This window comes from Equus asinus, chromosome X, assembly GCF_041296235.1.
Source record: "Equus asinus isolate D_3611 breed Donkey chromosome X, EquAss-T2T_v2, whole genome shotgun sequence".
NCBI classification, from domain to species: Eukaryota; Metazoa; Chordata; class Mammalia; order Perissodactyla; family Equidae; genus Equus; species Equus asinus.
The window spans coordinates 98,254,910-98,268,918 of record NC_091820.1 but is presented as its reverse complement, the minus strand read 5'-3'; the positions used below and the strand labels follow the sequence as shown (position 1 = coordinate 98,268,918).

Below are 14,009 nucleotides of genomic sequence, written 5' to 3'. Positions count from 1 at the left end.
TCACTAGAAATTTTCCAATCTGAAAAACATATAGAAAAATAATTGAAGAAAAATGAACAGAATCTCAAGACCTTAGGGACAATTAGAAAACAGTCAAACACGTGTATAACAGGAGTTACAGAAAGAGAGGAGATTGACAATGGGGCAGAAAAGTATTTGAAAAGATTAATGAATTTGATAAACCCCTAGCAAGCAAGACTAATCAAGAAAAAAAAAATAATATCAGGAATGAAAGAGGGGGAATTACAGATCTTACAGACATTTGAAGGATATTAAATGAATATTATGAATGGCTCCAGGTCAATCAATTTTAAAACTTATGTGAAATAGATAAATCCCTTACAAAAACACAAATTACCAAAACTGAGTTAAGAAGAGAAAATTTGAGTAACTCTGTATATATTGATGAAATCAAAGCATTAATAAAAGAACTTTCCACAAAGAAAACTTTAAATCCAGATAATACCAATGGCCAGTACTATCAAACTTTTAAGGAAGAAACAATGCCATTTCAGAAAATAGAGGAAGCGAGAACACTTCCTAAGTCATTTTATGAGGCCAACATAATCCTGACACCAAAACCTAATGAAAACATTACCAAAAAAATTACAGACAATATCACTCATGAATATAAATACAAAATTCCTGAACAACCAAAAAATATTAAAATAAATCCAGCAATATACAAGATGAATAATACATTATGACTAAGTAGGGTTTCTCTCTTCTAGCAGGGCTTTCTCAACATTTGAAAATCAATCCATGTAACTCACCACATTAACACAATAAAGGAGAAAAATCATCTCATCATGTTAATAGTTGCAGAAAAAGCATTTGACAAAATTCATTACCAATTCATAATAAAAAAAATCACAGCAAACTAGGAAAAAGGGAAATTCCTCAATCTCTTAAAAAACACCTACAAAAAATCCATAGCTAACATCTAGAGCAACAGGGAGCAAAAGGGAGAGGAAGAAGGAAAGAGAGCAGGAGAGAGAGTGGAAGGAGAGAAAACAAATATAACAAAATGTTAACTGGTGAATACAAGTGAAGAGTATATAGGGGGCCGTTGTACTATTCTTGCAACTTTTCTGTAGGTTTGAAATGTTTCAAAACAAAAAAAATTAAGAAAACATAAAAAGAAACTCATTCCTATGTGTCCCATAGTAAAATTCCCAAGTCAAGTTCTGGTTTCCCCCATGGGAATCATTTTAGTCTTCTCTCTCACCCGGCCACCCTTTGCAGCCAACACTGTAAATTATTGCAGGAGTCATCTTTCATCACTATTCTACTGAAAAATAAAATCTACTACTTGTCTAACCAGGACTCAGGAGCCTTTATCTTTTAGCTTGGCTTGGCTTGCTTAGCCAACTTCAACTGCTTCCCACTTCCTGACTTACACCTCTCCCTAGACACATGTGCCATACTCTGTACTATCCCCATCCATTCACTCAACACTGTGCTCCTTACCTTAAACGTCCTCCTCCTTCATTCCAGCTCACTCTGGTGCTACCTACTGTCAAGGCTTGCCTCAAGCCCCTCATCTTCTATAGAATGCCCACTATTGATCCTGCCCTTCTCTGACTCCCATGGCTTTGGAGGCCTGTGCTGTGAAAGTTTAATATTGAATCAAATTCTTTTGTGTTATTCTGCAGGAGTTTCACATGTGAAACATCGCCAATAAGAGTGTTTCCTCCTACTTAGCTAGATCTCTTAGTTTTGATCATACATTCAAGCAACTTTGTAGGAAAAATCCTTTAACTATAACTGCTAAACATTCCAAATTCTTTTTCAATTTTGATTAGTGTAAATACATATTTTTAACAGCATGTGTCATTATGTTCTGGGTTGTTGGGTTTTTTTGCTTAATATGTATTGTTTTATACTCACTTTTCTGTGTGTGGATATAATCTCAATACTGGTCATTTTCATAGTTATATAGTGTTCCATCAGGATAGCATAATCTGTTTAGCCATTCATTTATCCCGATAACATTATCATTGAAAAAGAGACTTTTGACTTATTTTCCCTCTCCCCTCCCCCCACCACAGGACTGGTGGAATGTTGCACATACAGTAACAGTTCTATAAATAATTCATGACTGGCTATGCCTTTGGCCATATAAAGTTCAGTGACTGAGAATCCTAAAATGATTTGCTCTTCAACTTCTTCAATAAGTGTGAGTTCCATTCAGCTTGATTCTGGCGATAAGTTTTTTCCCACTGATCTCTCTCATCCTTGCCTACTCTTTACTTGCTGTAAACTTTGTCCTATACTCCAAATCTTAATACCATTCCTATACCATTTCCAATGACCAGGCCAATCTTCTAGTACCCACTTTCCCTTCCTTTCAAGATCCAGTTTCCTCCAAGGAAGTCACCCTAATTAAAGAGATGAAAATATCAAGTCTCAGATTATCCCTTTCAATTAAAGAAAAGATCATGGAAAGGCATTTTTCTCCTTGATCTTAGCTCATTAGAATAAATTGAGGAGATGAGATTTCAATAGCACCTTGTTGATCTTCTAACTTCTAATCTAGCGCTCTTGCACTCCACAGCTAAAGACACAGCCTGAATATCCTCCAGCAACATTACTTCTAATCACCATTTTAAAATAAAACATTTTGCCTCCTTTTTAAGAATTCATAGCATGATATTTCATTTTATTTTTAATTATATATCAATTTCACAAGGAAAGTTATTTTGTTTACTCTTGGAAATTGTTTGAGAGACGACTCTTTCTAGCTTTTGCCAGAAACATAGACTCATATAACCTCTATTTCTGCCTTTATGATCTTCCTCAGTCATCTGACTGGAAATTCTAAAACCAAAGAATTTCCAGTGAGAATAAACCGTTACCCTCTCATCAACAATCGGAAAATTCCATAATTCTATAAACCTATAAGCCAAAGCCTCATGTAAAGCCTCATTAAGGCCTCATTCTCATTATATAGAATTGAATGGTTTAGTTTAAGTTAACCCAAAATGTATCTATAAGTACCCACTGTGCGCCAGCAGGCCTTCACATCCTGTTTACCACTAGGGACTACATTTTTCTAGCTGATTAAGATATTTTGGTAGCTCTGCAATTTTCCTTCGAACACCAGATGACTGAGAAGTTGCTTTGTTATGGTCATCCTCCAGGTGTACTGCCTGCAAGATGACCCAGTTTGGGTTCAGAATTAAACACACCCTCTCACCAAACTGCTCACCCTATTCCTTTCCCCTCTGATACGGAGATCCAGGCTAGGAGAGCTGAATGCCAACAACTGCTCACATTTTCCTGCAGCAGCAAAAGTCAGAGAAAAGCAAAGGGGACAGTTTAATGTCTGCTCCCCCCCAAATAAAGTCCATGTAGACTCTGGGGACGTAATTTTTCAAGAAAAAAGAAATAGCTAAATGGAAGCCCTTGAGTGATCTCTTCTTGAGGGAGAGTTTTTCTCCCAACCATCCTATTAAAAATTAGTTGTAGCTACATGTGTCCTCTACTGGGCTTTTCTGCCATTAGCCTTTGTCAAGATATTAGCCAATTTCGTGCCATAAAGAATGACACTTTTAAGTAAACATATCTTTAATAGAGTAAACTTTCTAAATAGCCTTATCTATTTAGTCCTAAATTTACAGAATGTCAATGCTGAAGGACCTCACGTGTATTCTGTTAAGAAGATGACAAGCCTACACTTGGCCAATGAGCTATAGTCTTTAAAATTAGATGCTGTGGGGCCTGGCCCAATGGCATAATGGTTAAGTTCGTGGGCTCCACTTCGGCGGCCTGGGTTTTGTGGGTTCAGATCCCGGGTGCGGACCTACATGCTGCTCATCAAGATATGCTGTAGTGGCATCCCACATACAAAATAGAGCGAGATTGGCACAGGTTTTAGCTCAGGGCCAATCTTCCTCACACACACACACAAAATTAGATGCTGTGCATTTTAGTATGTTCTAATGCAACCAGCCTGAGATGCAATCAGAGAGCCATCTTTGCTGTCTCCTGAGCCAGTGTTGATAGTTGGGCTTGCCCAGTGTGAATGGGAATTACCTAGAAACAGAATCTGTGCTGTGGCTTCTGAAAATTTTATACTACTGGAAATCAGGAAGTTTCAATATGTGCCCAGATTAGATATTTTTAAAAGCAAACTTGAGTCTTTTATTCTTTTCCTTGATGTACAAGTACAGAAGAAGAAGCTTCTACCCCTTGGTCCTCGGTCTTGTACATAAGGGAGGCCCTTGGCATCAGTAGTTGTAGGGATCTTACTGAAAGGGATCCCTGTCTATAATGAACTGCACAGAAATCATTGTAACTGACTTCACATCTGGCACTAAACAGTTATAAATGTTAATGAGTAAAAGGCACAATCATTCTTCATTTTTCAACTTGGGGGAAGGGAGGGAAGGGAGAAAAATAAAATTTCTGCTTTCCATTGGTGATTCCAAGAACAACAACTATGCAAGCTTGAATCCGGATCTCTTTAATTGGCAAAGGGCAAAGGACCTTACGGATCGCATGAAACAAAATCTTGTACTACAGATTTGCCAAAGCAGTTTTTAATGTTCTTCAAAAAATAAGGTCAACTCAAATAAGACTATCATAATGAGAGTGCGAATAACTCTATTTTCTACACAAAGTAATACTGTTAATGGAAGTTTAGGGGCTGGGAAGGGGTTATGATGAGAATGGCTAAATAGAAAGGAAGAGTGAAAACAACTGCTCAAAAGTACCCCCCTGTTCATGAGCTATGGGCAACTTAGGATGTCTTGTCTTCATCCCATGCTTGATTTTTGTTGCTGTATTTTAAAATAAAAAGCAAACACCACACACACAGACATGCACAAACCAACATCAACCTATTAGTCTTCCCTGCCTAATATTCCATATACACCATAAGAGAAGCAGGAAGGCATAAGCAAAAAGACCGACTGCATTCACACCATCTCCACTGCCCAGACCTGTAGGAAAGGTTTTTCTCCAATATTACAATTACAACTGTACTAGGAGGTAGCTGAGGGTAGACGGATGGAGGAGGGGAGACGGAAACCATGAAAACACATTGACTCCAAGGGGAATATGTTTTGGGGTAATGTTTCTTCAATAAAGCTCACTGCAGATATGACACAACTCAGCCACACTAAGAAGACAAAGCTAAGAACCCCTAGTAACCCACACACATCCTCACACTTCATAAGTAAAGAACAAAGGAGCAAAGCCTTAAGAAGTTGATCTTTAAAGGGCATCTCTGTGTCAACAATAACTTCCTCTATGTATATACATTTTTTAACAGCCTGTCTCATAAATAATAAGCAAAAACAAAACCAAGACAGAATATATAGCAACTTATGTTCATTTTTTTACTTTGAATTAAGCTACCATAATACTGATGGCTTTTTAAATTCTCAATTCTTTTTTTTTTTTCTTTCAGACTCCACTACAGACATTATGACATAACCAAGTGAGGAAAATGGGATCTGGTCCAATGTAACATTTGCTGGCAAGTAATATCTCCAAGTATTTCATTTCAGCAATAATCAATCTGAACGAAGATTGAAAGTGAAAATGTGACTTCAGAAAGAAGGCAAGGAAAGGCAGCCAAGTAAAATATGCCAAGTTGGAGATATTATAGGTAAAATGTTACACACAAATATAGCTGAAAGAGTCATAATATACAAAAATTTTTAAATACATACATGAGTCTTTAAGTGGAGAAAAAGCCAATATATTGCCCTACCTTTACCATTCCAGAATCCTTTGGACTTCAGCAGTGTTGCTCTATTTTATAACCTGTGACTTACTTTTGCAAAAGACTTATTAATATACTATCAATCGAAGGACAATACTATTTTTTAGCTACTTCAATTAGCAAGTATTCTTGCCTCAGAAAACAAACATTAGCCAAACTCCAAGCTCCAGCCAGTGTTTACTGTTTTGAAAAACAGCCATGCACTTTATTGCCTGGGTTTTATACACAATGAGAAAGTAAAGAGCACACATTTAATTCTAGGAAATAACTGAATTAGAAGCCAGCAGAAATCCCCATCATAGTCTTTTGTTTCCATATAATAATACATTCCTCAGTGTCTTACTGGAATGACTATGGACAGAAAATCAATTTTTAAAATCTCATGCATGGTTTATAATTATAGCTAGCATGTATAATCAAAACTGAAAGACATATATATCCAAGTGTTATTAAACAATGATTATGCTTTGATTGGGATATCTACTAGCTACAACTAATCTCTCAGTACAATCATGGCTGCTTGCCAGACCACCATGTTCTAGGAATAGATATTTCTTCTCAAGAAATTTCTCTTCAGGCAATTAGTTAATATTTCTGAACTCAGAAGCTTTAAACTTCTGCCTGATAGGGATTCAGTACAAATGTGAAGATGTGAGGAATTAAAGCTCACTGATATTTGTCAAAAGCTTTCATCTAAACTGTAATGCTGCACACTCAATTAGGAGGCAAAAGATATATATTTTTAAAGATTCCTTGTCCTCTCACTTGCAAATGTTTTCTCCCAAGTGTATATTCACTAGCGAACGTAACCAACCCTAAGAAGGCCTTTAACATTTTACTGTCCACTGAGAGTATACTGTCAGTGAAGTTGAACAAAACTCCACTGGTTTCCCAACATTTTCTCAGTGGTAGGCTAAAATTCTATTTTTATTTTGGCTACGTTCCAACATAGCTGGAACACAAGCACTTCTGTTTAAATATATTCATAGTTAAAGGCACAGATGCTCTCTGGATATTCACAAAAATCACACATTTTTGACCAAATAGTGAGAAGTTGCCAGCAACTTACCAGAATTTCTCTTTGACACCATCTTCAAGTTTGTGCTGACTACAGAACAGACCACAAGGGCCAAAAGAAATGGTGGCTTCATCGTTCACTTTCCTTGGCAGCTGAAGAGTCAAAAAAGGATATGAAGTTTGAATCACAAATCTTGGCCTCAACAAAGCAGCAGCTATCATTTCACACATCTTAAAGACATATTATAGAAACAATGACATTCTGGTAACTTCTGGCTTTGTTTTTATGCAAATGGAAGAAAACATGAAAGTTCACAATTGAATCATGTCAAAGTTCCCTACTTAAAACTTTTCAATGGCTTCCCGCTAGACTTAGAACAGAATCTGAACTCTTTCCTTTAGACCTTCAAAGACCTGCAGGTGGGACTCTGGCTGCCTCTTTGATCTTATTTCACAACACCTTCCTCTTTGTTAGCTATGCTCCAGCCACATTTTATTTGTCCCTGAAACGTGCCACGGTCATTTCCTGCTCATGTCCTTTGATTTTGTCTTCCTCCTGGAATACTACTACTCCCCGCTCTTCATGCAGTTAGTTCCTTAGCATCCTACAGTTCTCAGTCCCACAGGAAGGCCATCCCTGAATACTATCTTAAAGTCTCACGCTGTCATTCTCTAGCTCACCTCCTTGCTTGTTTTATTCATAAGACTGATCAGCACTTACAGTTATTTTGTTTATTTATGTGACCTGAGGAGTTTTTATTCAACTTTGACACCGACGTATTAAAATTGATAGTACTAAATCTTAAACAATTGGAATGAAACTGTTCCAAAACCAAAATAAGCTTAAAAAAAAGCATCAAATTGGACTGAGATATTGTTGAGAAGCCCCCCCCCCGCCCCCCGCTCCATAACAAGGAAAGGGGTTGACTAAAGCACCATCAGTAAGTATCTGGGGGGGGGGAATCCTATTTTTTAAGTACTTGTCCCCAATGAGTTGATTTTTCAGTAAATTGGTTACCTATATGAGGACTCATCTAGGATCCTTTAAGAATCAGAATATAAGCACCACAGAGGTACGCTGGGCTCATCATAAACCCAAGATATAAATACAGCAAAGGGGACCATGAGGGTGAAACCACAGCAATCCCTGAAATAATGGATGGAAGCAAACCTGAGTGGAAAGGCAAGAACAGCCTCTGGATACCACTTAAAGATCCAGAATTCAATATAAAGATTTTTTTGAATAATTGGTTCTTACCTGAAGATTCAGAACTTTATCCAGAATGTAAGAGTAACTGGATGATATCAAGTGTTGGCTGGGATCCTCTTTTCCCAGACTTTACCTCAAATTGACCTCAAATTGACCTGATATCCTAAATTCAGAAAACTTCCAGAGTTTTGTGTCTGAGGCCATCAGCTCAGCTATCCGATGCAGCCAGTGACTTATCATGCCACCTCCACTCTGCCAATAAACAAAGAGGCCTGGGAATGAGGAGAAGGTCACCTTTCAATAATGAAGACAGGCTTTCCTTTCCCAGTTGACATGCTAGACTTCCCTTGTACCACTGGAACAGGGATAAAGAACCCTGGGAAGAGAGATGGTGTGTTGGAGATTTTCAGATGACAGGGGACCAGGACCAATCCCTACCCATCCCCAACACACACCAAATTTCTGTGTCCCAAGAAGCATGGAAGGCGAATTTGGCATATTACCAAAGATCCAACTTGGGACTGAGTAAACAGATGACCATTGCCAGAGACTTTGCAACATGCAGCAAGATGAGTATACCCAAGAGGAAAGTGGTATGATGCCACTTACTGAGGTTCTGAGGAAAGATGTAATCAAATCTTGCAAGGAACTTCCAGTGCCCAGAGGAGATGCTGAGGGTAGCATCTCATCATCAGGCCCGTTATAACTGCTTGTTTATATGGTTCCCACAGACAGCTAGAAGAGCAATTATGATCAAGCAAGGAGAAGACACAGGCAGTCACAAGCATGTTTTTCCCTCTCCCTCTTCCTCAGCCACTCCTCTCCTGATGCAGCACCAAAAGAGAAAGCACAGGGGAAAGAGGAGGAAGAAGGGGAGATGTGCGAAAACCTACCATGCACCTTCCAAATTCCTAGCCACTAGAACCACATCTCATCTGTTCTAAATAAAAGGAAGAGACAATACTTGAATCAGATGGGAGCTTGGAGTAAGTAAAGACAAAGGCTTTAAAATCAGAATGAAACTCTGAAAACAGCTGAAGTTATAGAATCAGACTGAAATGTTCATCACTGTCCCTGTCTCCCAGTGGAAAAAGGTAAGTACAGTAGAGCACAACAGGTAGCAATTATTGGGAAAAAATATCCATGTTTACAATTCAATGAGTTGAAACTCTTAAAGAATCAGTTACATTTATTACCTTGGTTGTTTCGGCCCACTCCTCTTCAAGAGGGCATTTAGTCATTAACTGTTGTATCCTCAGTATCCAGCATAGAGCGTGACACATAATAGTTATCAATAAATATTTTAATGAATAAAAGAAGAATATCAATGCAGATAACGTCATATCAAAGGTTCACGTAATACAAATAAATGACAGCTTTCAGTGTTTTTTTTTCAAGTTACTCATTTGTTTGAAAGAGAATATCTCTTATCCAATACGTGATTATCAAAATCTGAGCTGTGCCCTATCTCCTGCTGCAGTGGACACTGTTAGTGCCTACCCATATCCTCTTGTCCCACTCCAAAAGTCACCTGCAGAAGTCTTCCTATGTTTCTCTGCCAGAGGGCTTCACTATCTGCAAAAGCAGCTTGAGCAGCGTAGGAAGCAGACTGCAAGTTCCAGGTTGTTAACGCCCGGAGAGTGACTCTCACAATGATGGGAGTTGGTGAATAAATACCCAGCTCCCTCAACCCTTGGTATGTGCCAGGAGAATTGAGTGGTAAACTGTTTATTAACAACACACTCTTTATTTGCTTTTCCTCCCTTCCAGTTTGACTTTGCCATTCCCTTGCAGTACTTGCTGGAAAAACCTCCCAAATAAACTACTTACATTCAAATCCCTGTTTTTGGATCTGCTTTTGGGAGAACTCAAATCAAGACTCTGATAAGACCATTATGAACTCTACAAAATTCTTTGTTTTACATAGACTCAATCTGTCATATTTCCAGGTCAGAAGATTATGTAGGCTCTGGACTTTCAAAGGAAGGCTTACTATTTTTTAAATTATTTTATTAAGGTCATATTGGCTTATAACATTGTGTAATTTCAAGTGTACATTATATATCAACATTATTATATATAAGTTTCTGTATAGACTGCCTTGTGTTCACCATAAATAGTCTAGTTTTTATCCATCACCATACCCTTTACTCCTTCCGCCATACCCCCAACCCCTTCCCTTCTGGTAACCACCAATCCATTCTCTGTATCTATGTGTTTGTTTGTTGGTGTCTTCTCTTTATGAGTGAGACTACATGGTATTTGACTTTTCCATCTGACTTATTTCACTTAGCATAATACCCTCAAGGTCCATCCATGTTGTTCAAATGGCACAGTTTTGTCTTTTTTATGGCTGAGTAGTATTCCATTGTTTATGTATACCACATCTTCTTTATCCATTCGTCCAATGATGGGTACTTGGGTTGCTTACACATCTTGGCTATTGTGAATAATGCTGCAAAAATAAGGCTTATTATTTAAAATTTTCCTGAACCATAGGCACACTCTAGCTCTCCTGTCATCTCCCTTTTTAGAACTTATATCTTATAATACCACTGACTTTGATAAGAACATTGGCTCATCGCTGCTTTAGCTCTTCCTGATGGATTCACTCAGTTACCTACTCAGCCCTGCTAGTTAGACATTAGGAGTCTGCCTTGTTCTCCTTACCCTCAACCATCCTATCCATAATCGTACCTTCACTATTTCTGTCTGAAAGCTGACAGTTTGTAAGGACTGTAATTTGCCAAGATAGAATATCATTTTAAGGATTCTAATATTTTATAAATAGTGACAAAGTTATTTGAGAAAGCCTTTTAAAGGCCCTGTTTTACCCAGTAGTTATTATGTTATAATTTTCACCCAAAACAAGAACTATATTTTATAACTGCTACTCGGAGATATTAAAGGTAGAAAATAACTGACCCCAAATTATTTCTACTTCCCTATGTGAGCCCTTCTTATTCTTTGTGACGTGAAATACCTAATATTTGACTTTGACTAGTAAAATCCTTGGAATTGAATATGTTAACAACAGAATTATTTCATATACTCCCCTTTTTGTAAATTGAAATCAGTGGGGATTAAAAAAACTAAACATATCAGGGCCGGCCCCATGGCATAGTGGTTAAGTTCACACACTCCACTTTGGAGGCCCAGGGTTCACAGGTTTGGATCCCAGGTGTAGATCTACACACCATTCATCAGGCCATGCTGTGGTGGTGTCCCACATACAAAATAGAGGAACGCTAGCACAGATGTTAGCTCAGTGACAATCTTCCTCAAGCAAAACAAGGAAGATTGGTGGCAGATGTTAGCTCAGGGCCAATCTTCCTCACCAAAAAAATAAAAAAAGAAAGAACATATTAAGTTTTTAAATCTATATATTTGCCAATTGTTTCCACAGGAGAGTCCGTTAATTCAAGAAACTTTTAAAATAACTATTATATTTTATGATAATAATAATTTATTGAGTATTCTGTGTGTGCCAGACATTGTGCTAAACTGTTATATGGTGTTTTATCCTATTAATGACCTTATGAACTGTTATTATCCCCATTTTACTTTTTAGGAAACTGACACTTGTGACCTATCCGAGGTCACAATAGTAAACTAAGGAAAAAAATATTTGAATTTAGGTCTGTGTGACTACGAAGCCCAAGCTCTTAACCAACACTAAAATATTTTTGCCCTAGAAGTTAGATGCTATGGGAGGCATAAACCAAGTCAAAGATTTTAAAAGATCGCTCCTTGCCTTCAAGGAGCTATAACCTAACTATGGCGATGCACGCATTCTAGAGTGCTTAATCAAGTGCAAGACAGTGAAGAACAACCTGTATATGTTAATTGCTAAAGGAATATAGAGTAAGAAAAGTGTTTTTTAGCATGTTCAATAGGTGTTTCAGATTTCCCATTGAAAGGGAAAATCTGCCAAACTGCAAATTCAAACAGTCAAAGAGAAAGGCCAGGGCAATCAATCTCCCAGCAGTGTTCATCTGCAACAGCAATCAGCCTAAAATACCATCATTGATCAAGGAACATCTCAGAACTGTGACCACTGGGCACCCAACATACGCTTCCACACATCTGTGTAAATACTAAAAGAGTCAGAAGCAGCTCAGGTTATCCCCTGGAAATCTTACACTGAAATTTAGCTTTATTGCATTATAACTTTTTCCCCTTGGCGATTTTACAACCAACTTACTGTTGTGTGAAGAAAGTGTACGGAAGCATGTATAATACTTTATATGATGGCAATTATGCTGCTATTCAATTATTTTGAAATTAATTTTTTTCCCAAAAAGAGTCTTCCCCCTACTGTGGCTATAAATATGCAGTGGTTCTTACTCCTGAAGTTCATATCCCCCTGAGGGCTTTGTGTTTTCTGACTCCCTAAGGTTAGTATGTAAAAATCCCAAAAGGCCACATGAGAAATTCTAAAGACTAAAGATGCTGGCACAATGGCTAATGAAGGCATTAGTATTCCTCTCCTTGGAGTACCAAATCCTGATATGAGTAGGGCCATCTTGACAAGAGAGTTTTTAAAAATGTAATTGAACTAAATTTTCTGTCAGATAATTGTAATGATAATGTTATGCCCAAATGGCTTCAAGTATAGTTTGTAAATTACCTTTCCACTTTACTTTTTTCCTCCCTTAAAGTACCAGGTATGTCAGCTTCCTGGTTCACGTTAATTTTTTTCCAGCAATTTTATTGAGATCATAATGGTTTATAACTGTGTGATTTCGGGTATACATCATTATTTATCAATTTCTGAATAAACTTCATCGTGCTCACCCCCAGTAGTCTAATTCTTGTCCATCACCATACATATGTGCCCCTTTACCCCATTCGCCCACCCTCCAAACCCCATCACCTCTAGTAACCATTAATCTGTTCTCTTTATCCATGTATTTGTTATCTTCCACACATAAGTGAAATCATGTAGTATTTGTCTTTCTGTGTCTGGCTTATTTTGCCTAACATAATACCCTCAAGATCCATCCATGTGGTTGCAAATGGGATAATTTTGTCTTTTCTTATGGCTGAGTAGTATTCTATTGTGTATATATATATGTACCACATCTTCTTTATCAATTCATTCATAGAAGGGCACTTGGGTTGCTTCCACATCTTGGCTATTCTGAATAACGTTGCAATGAACACAAGGTGCATAAATCTCTTTGGATCATTGATTTCAACTTCTTTGGATAAATACTCAGTAGTGGGATAGCTGGATTGTATGGTATTTCAATTTTTAATTTTTTTAGAAATCTCCACACTGCTTTCCATAGTGGCTGCACCAGTTTGCATTCCCACCAGCAGTATATCAGGGTTCCTTTTCCTCCACATCCACACCAACATCTGTTGTTTTTTGTCTTGGTAATTACAGCCATTCTGACCAGTGTAAAGTGGTATCTCATTGTAGTTTTGATTTGCATTCCCCTAATAATTAGTGATGTTGAATACCGTTTCATGTGTCTGTTTCCCATCTGTATATCTGCTTTGGAAAAATGTCTGTTCATATGCTGTGCGTTTTTTTTTTTGGGAGGGGGGCACCTGAGCTAACATCTGTTGCCAACATTCTTATTTTTTTCTTCTTCTTCTTCTTCTCCCCAAAGCCCTCCAGTACATAGTTAAAATGTCCATACTACCTAAAGAAATCTACAGATTCATTGCCATCCCAGTCAGAATCCCAATGACATTCTTCACAGAAATAGAACAAAGAATCCTAAAATTCATATGGAACAACGCAAAACCCCAAATAGCCAAAGCAATCCTGAGAAAAAAGAACAAAGCTGGAGGCATCACAATCCCTGATTTCAAAGTATACTACAAAGCTATAGTAATCAAAACAGCATGGTATTGGTACAAAAACAGAAACACAGATCAATGGAACATAATTGAAAGCCCAGAAATAAAACTACACATCTATGGACAGTTAATCTTCAGCAAAGGAGCCAAGAACATACAATGTTAATTTTTTAAAGTATCTGTATGTCATACTCTTGACTCTAGAAACCAAAACATGTTTAACTTATGAATATA

At 37.6% G+C, this 14,009-nt stretch overlaps 1 protein-coding gene across 1 annotated transcript in view; it reads right to left on the bottom strand.

Annotated features, from left to right (window-relative positions):
* Nucleotides 1-14,009, bottom strand: part of IL1RAPL2 (interleukin 1 receptor accessory protein like 2) — a 968,427-nt gene that overhangs the window by 907,807 nt on the left and 46,611 nt on the right. Inside the window, exon 2 of the mRNA XM_070502759.1 lies at nucleotides 6,804-6,904. Coding sequence (XP_070358860.1) covers nucleotides 6,804-6,885 — 82 coding nt within the window. The 5' untranslated portion in view covers nucleotides 6,886-6,904. The remainder of the gene's footprint in view (nucleotides 1-6,803; nucleotides 6,905-14,009) is intronic.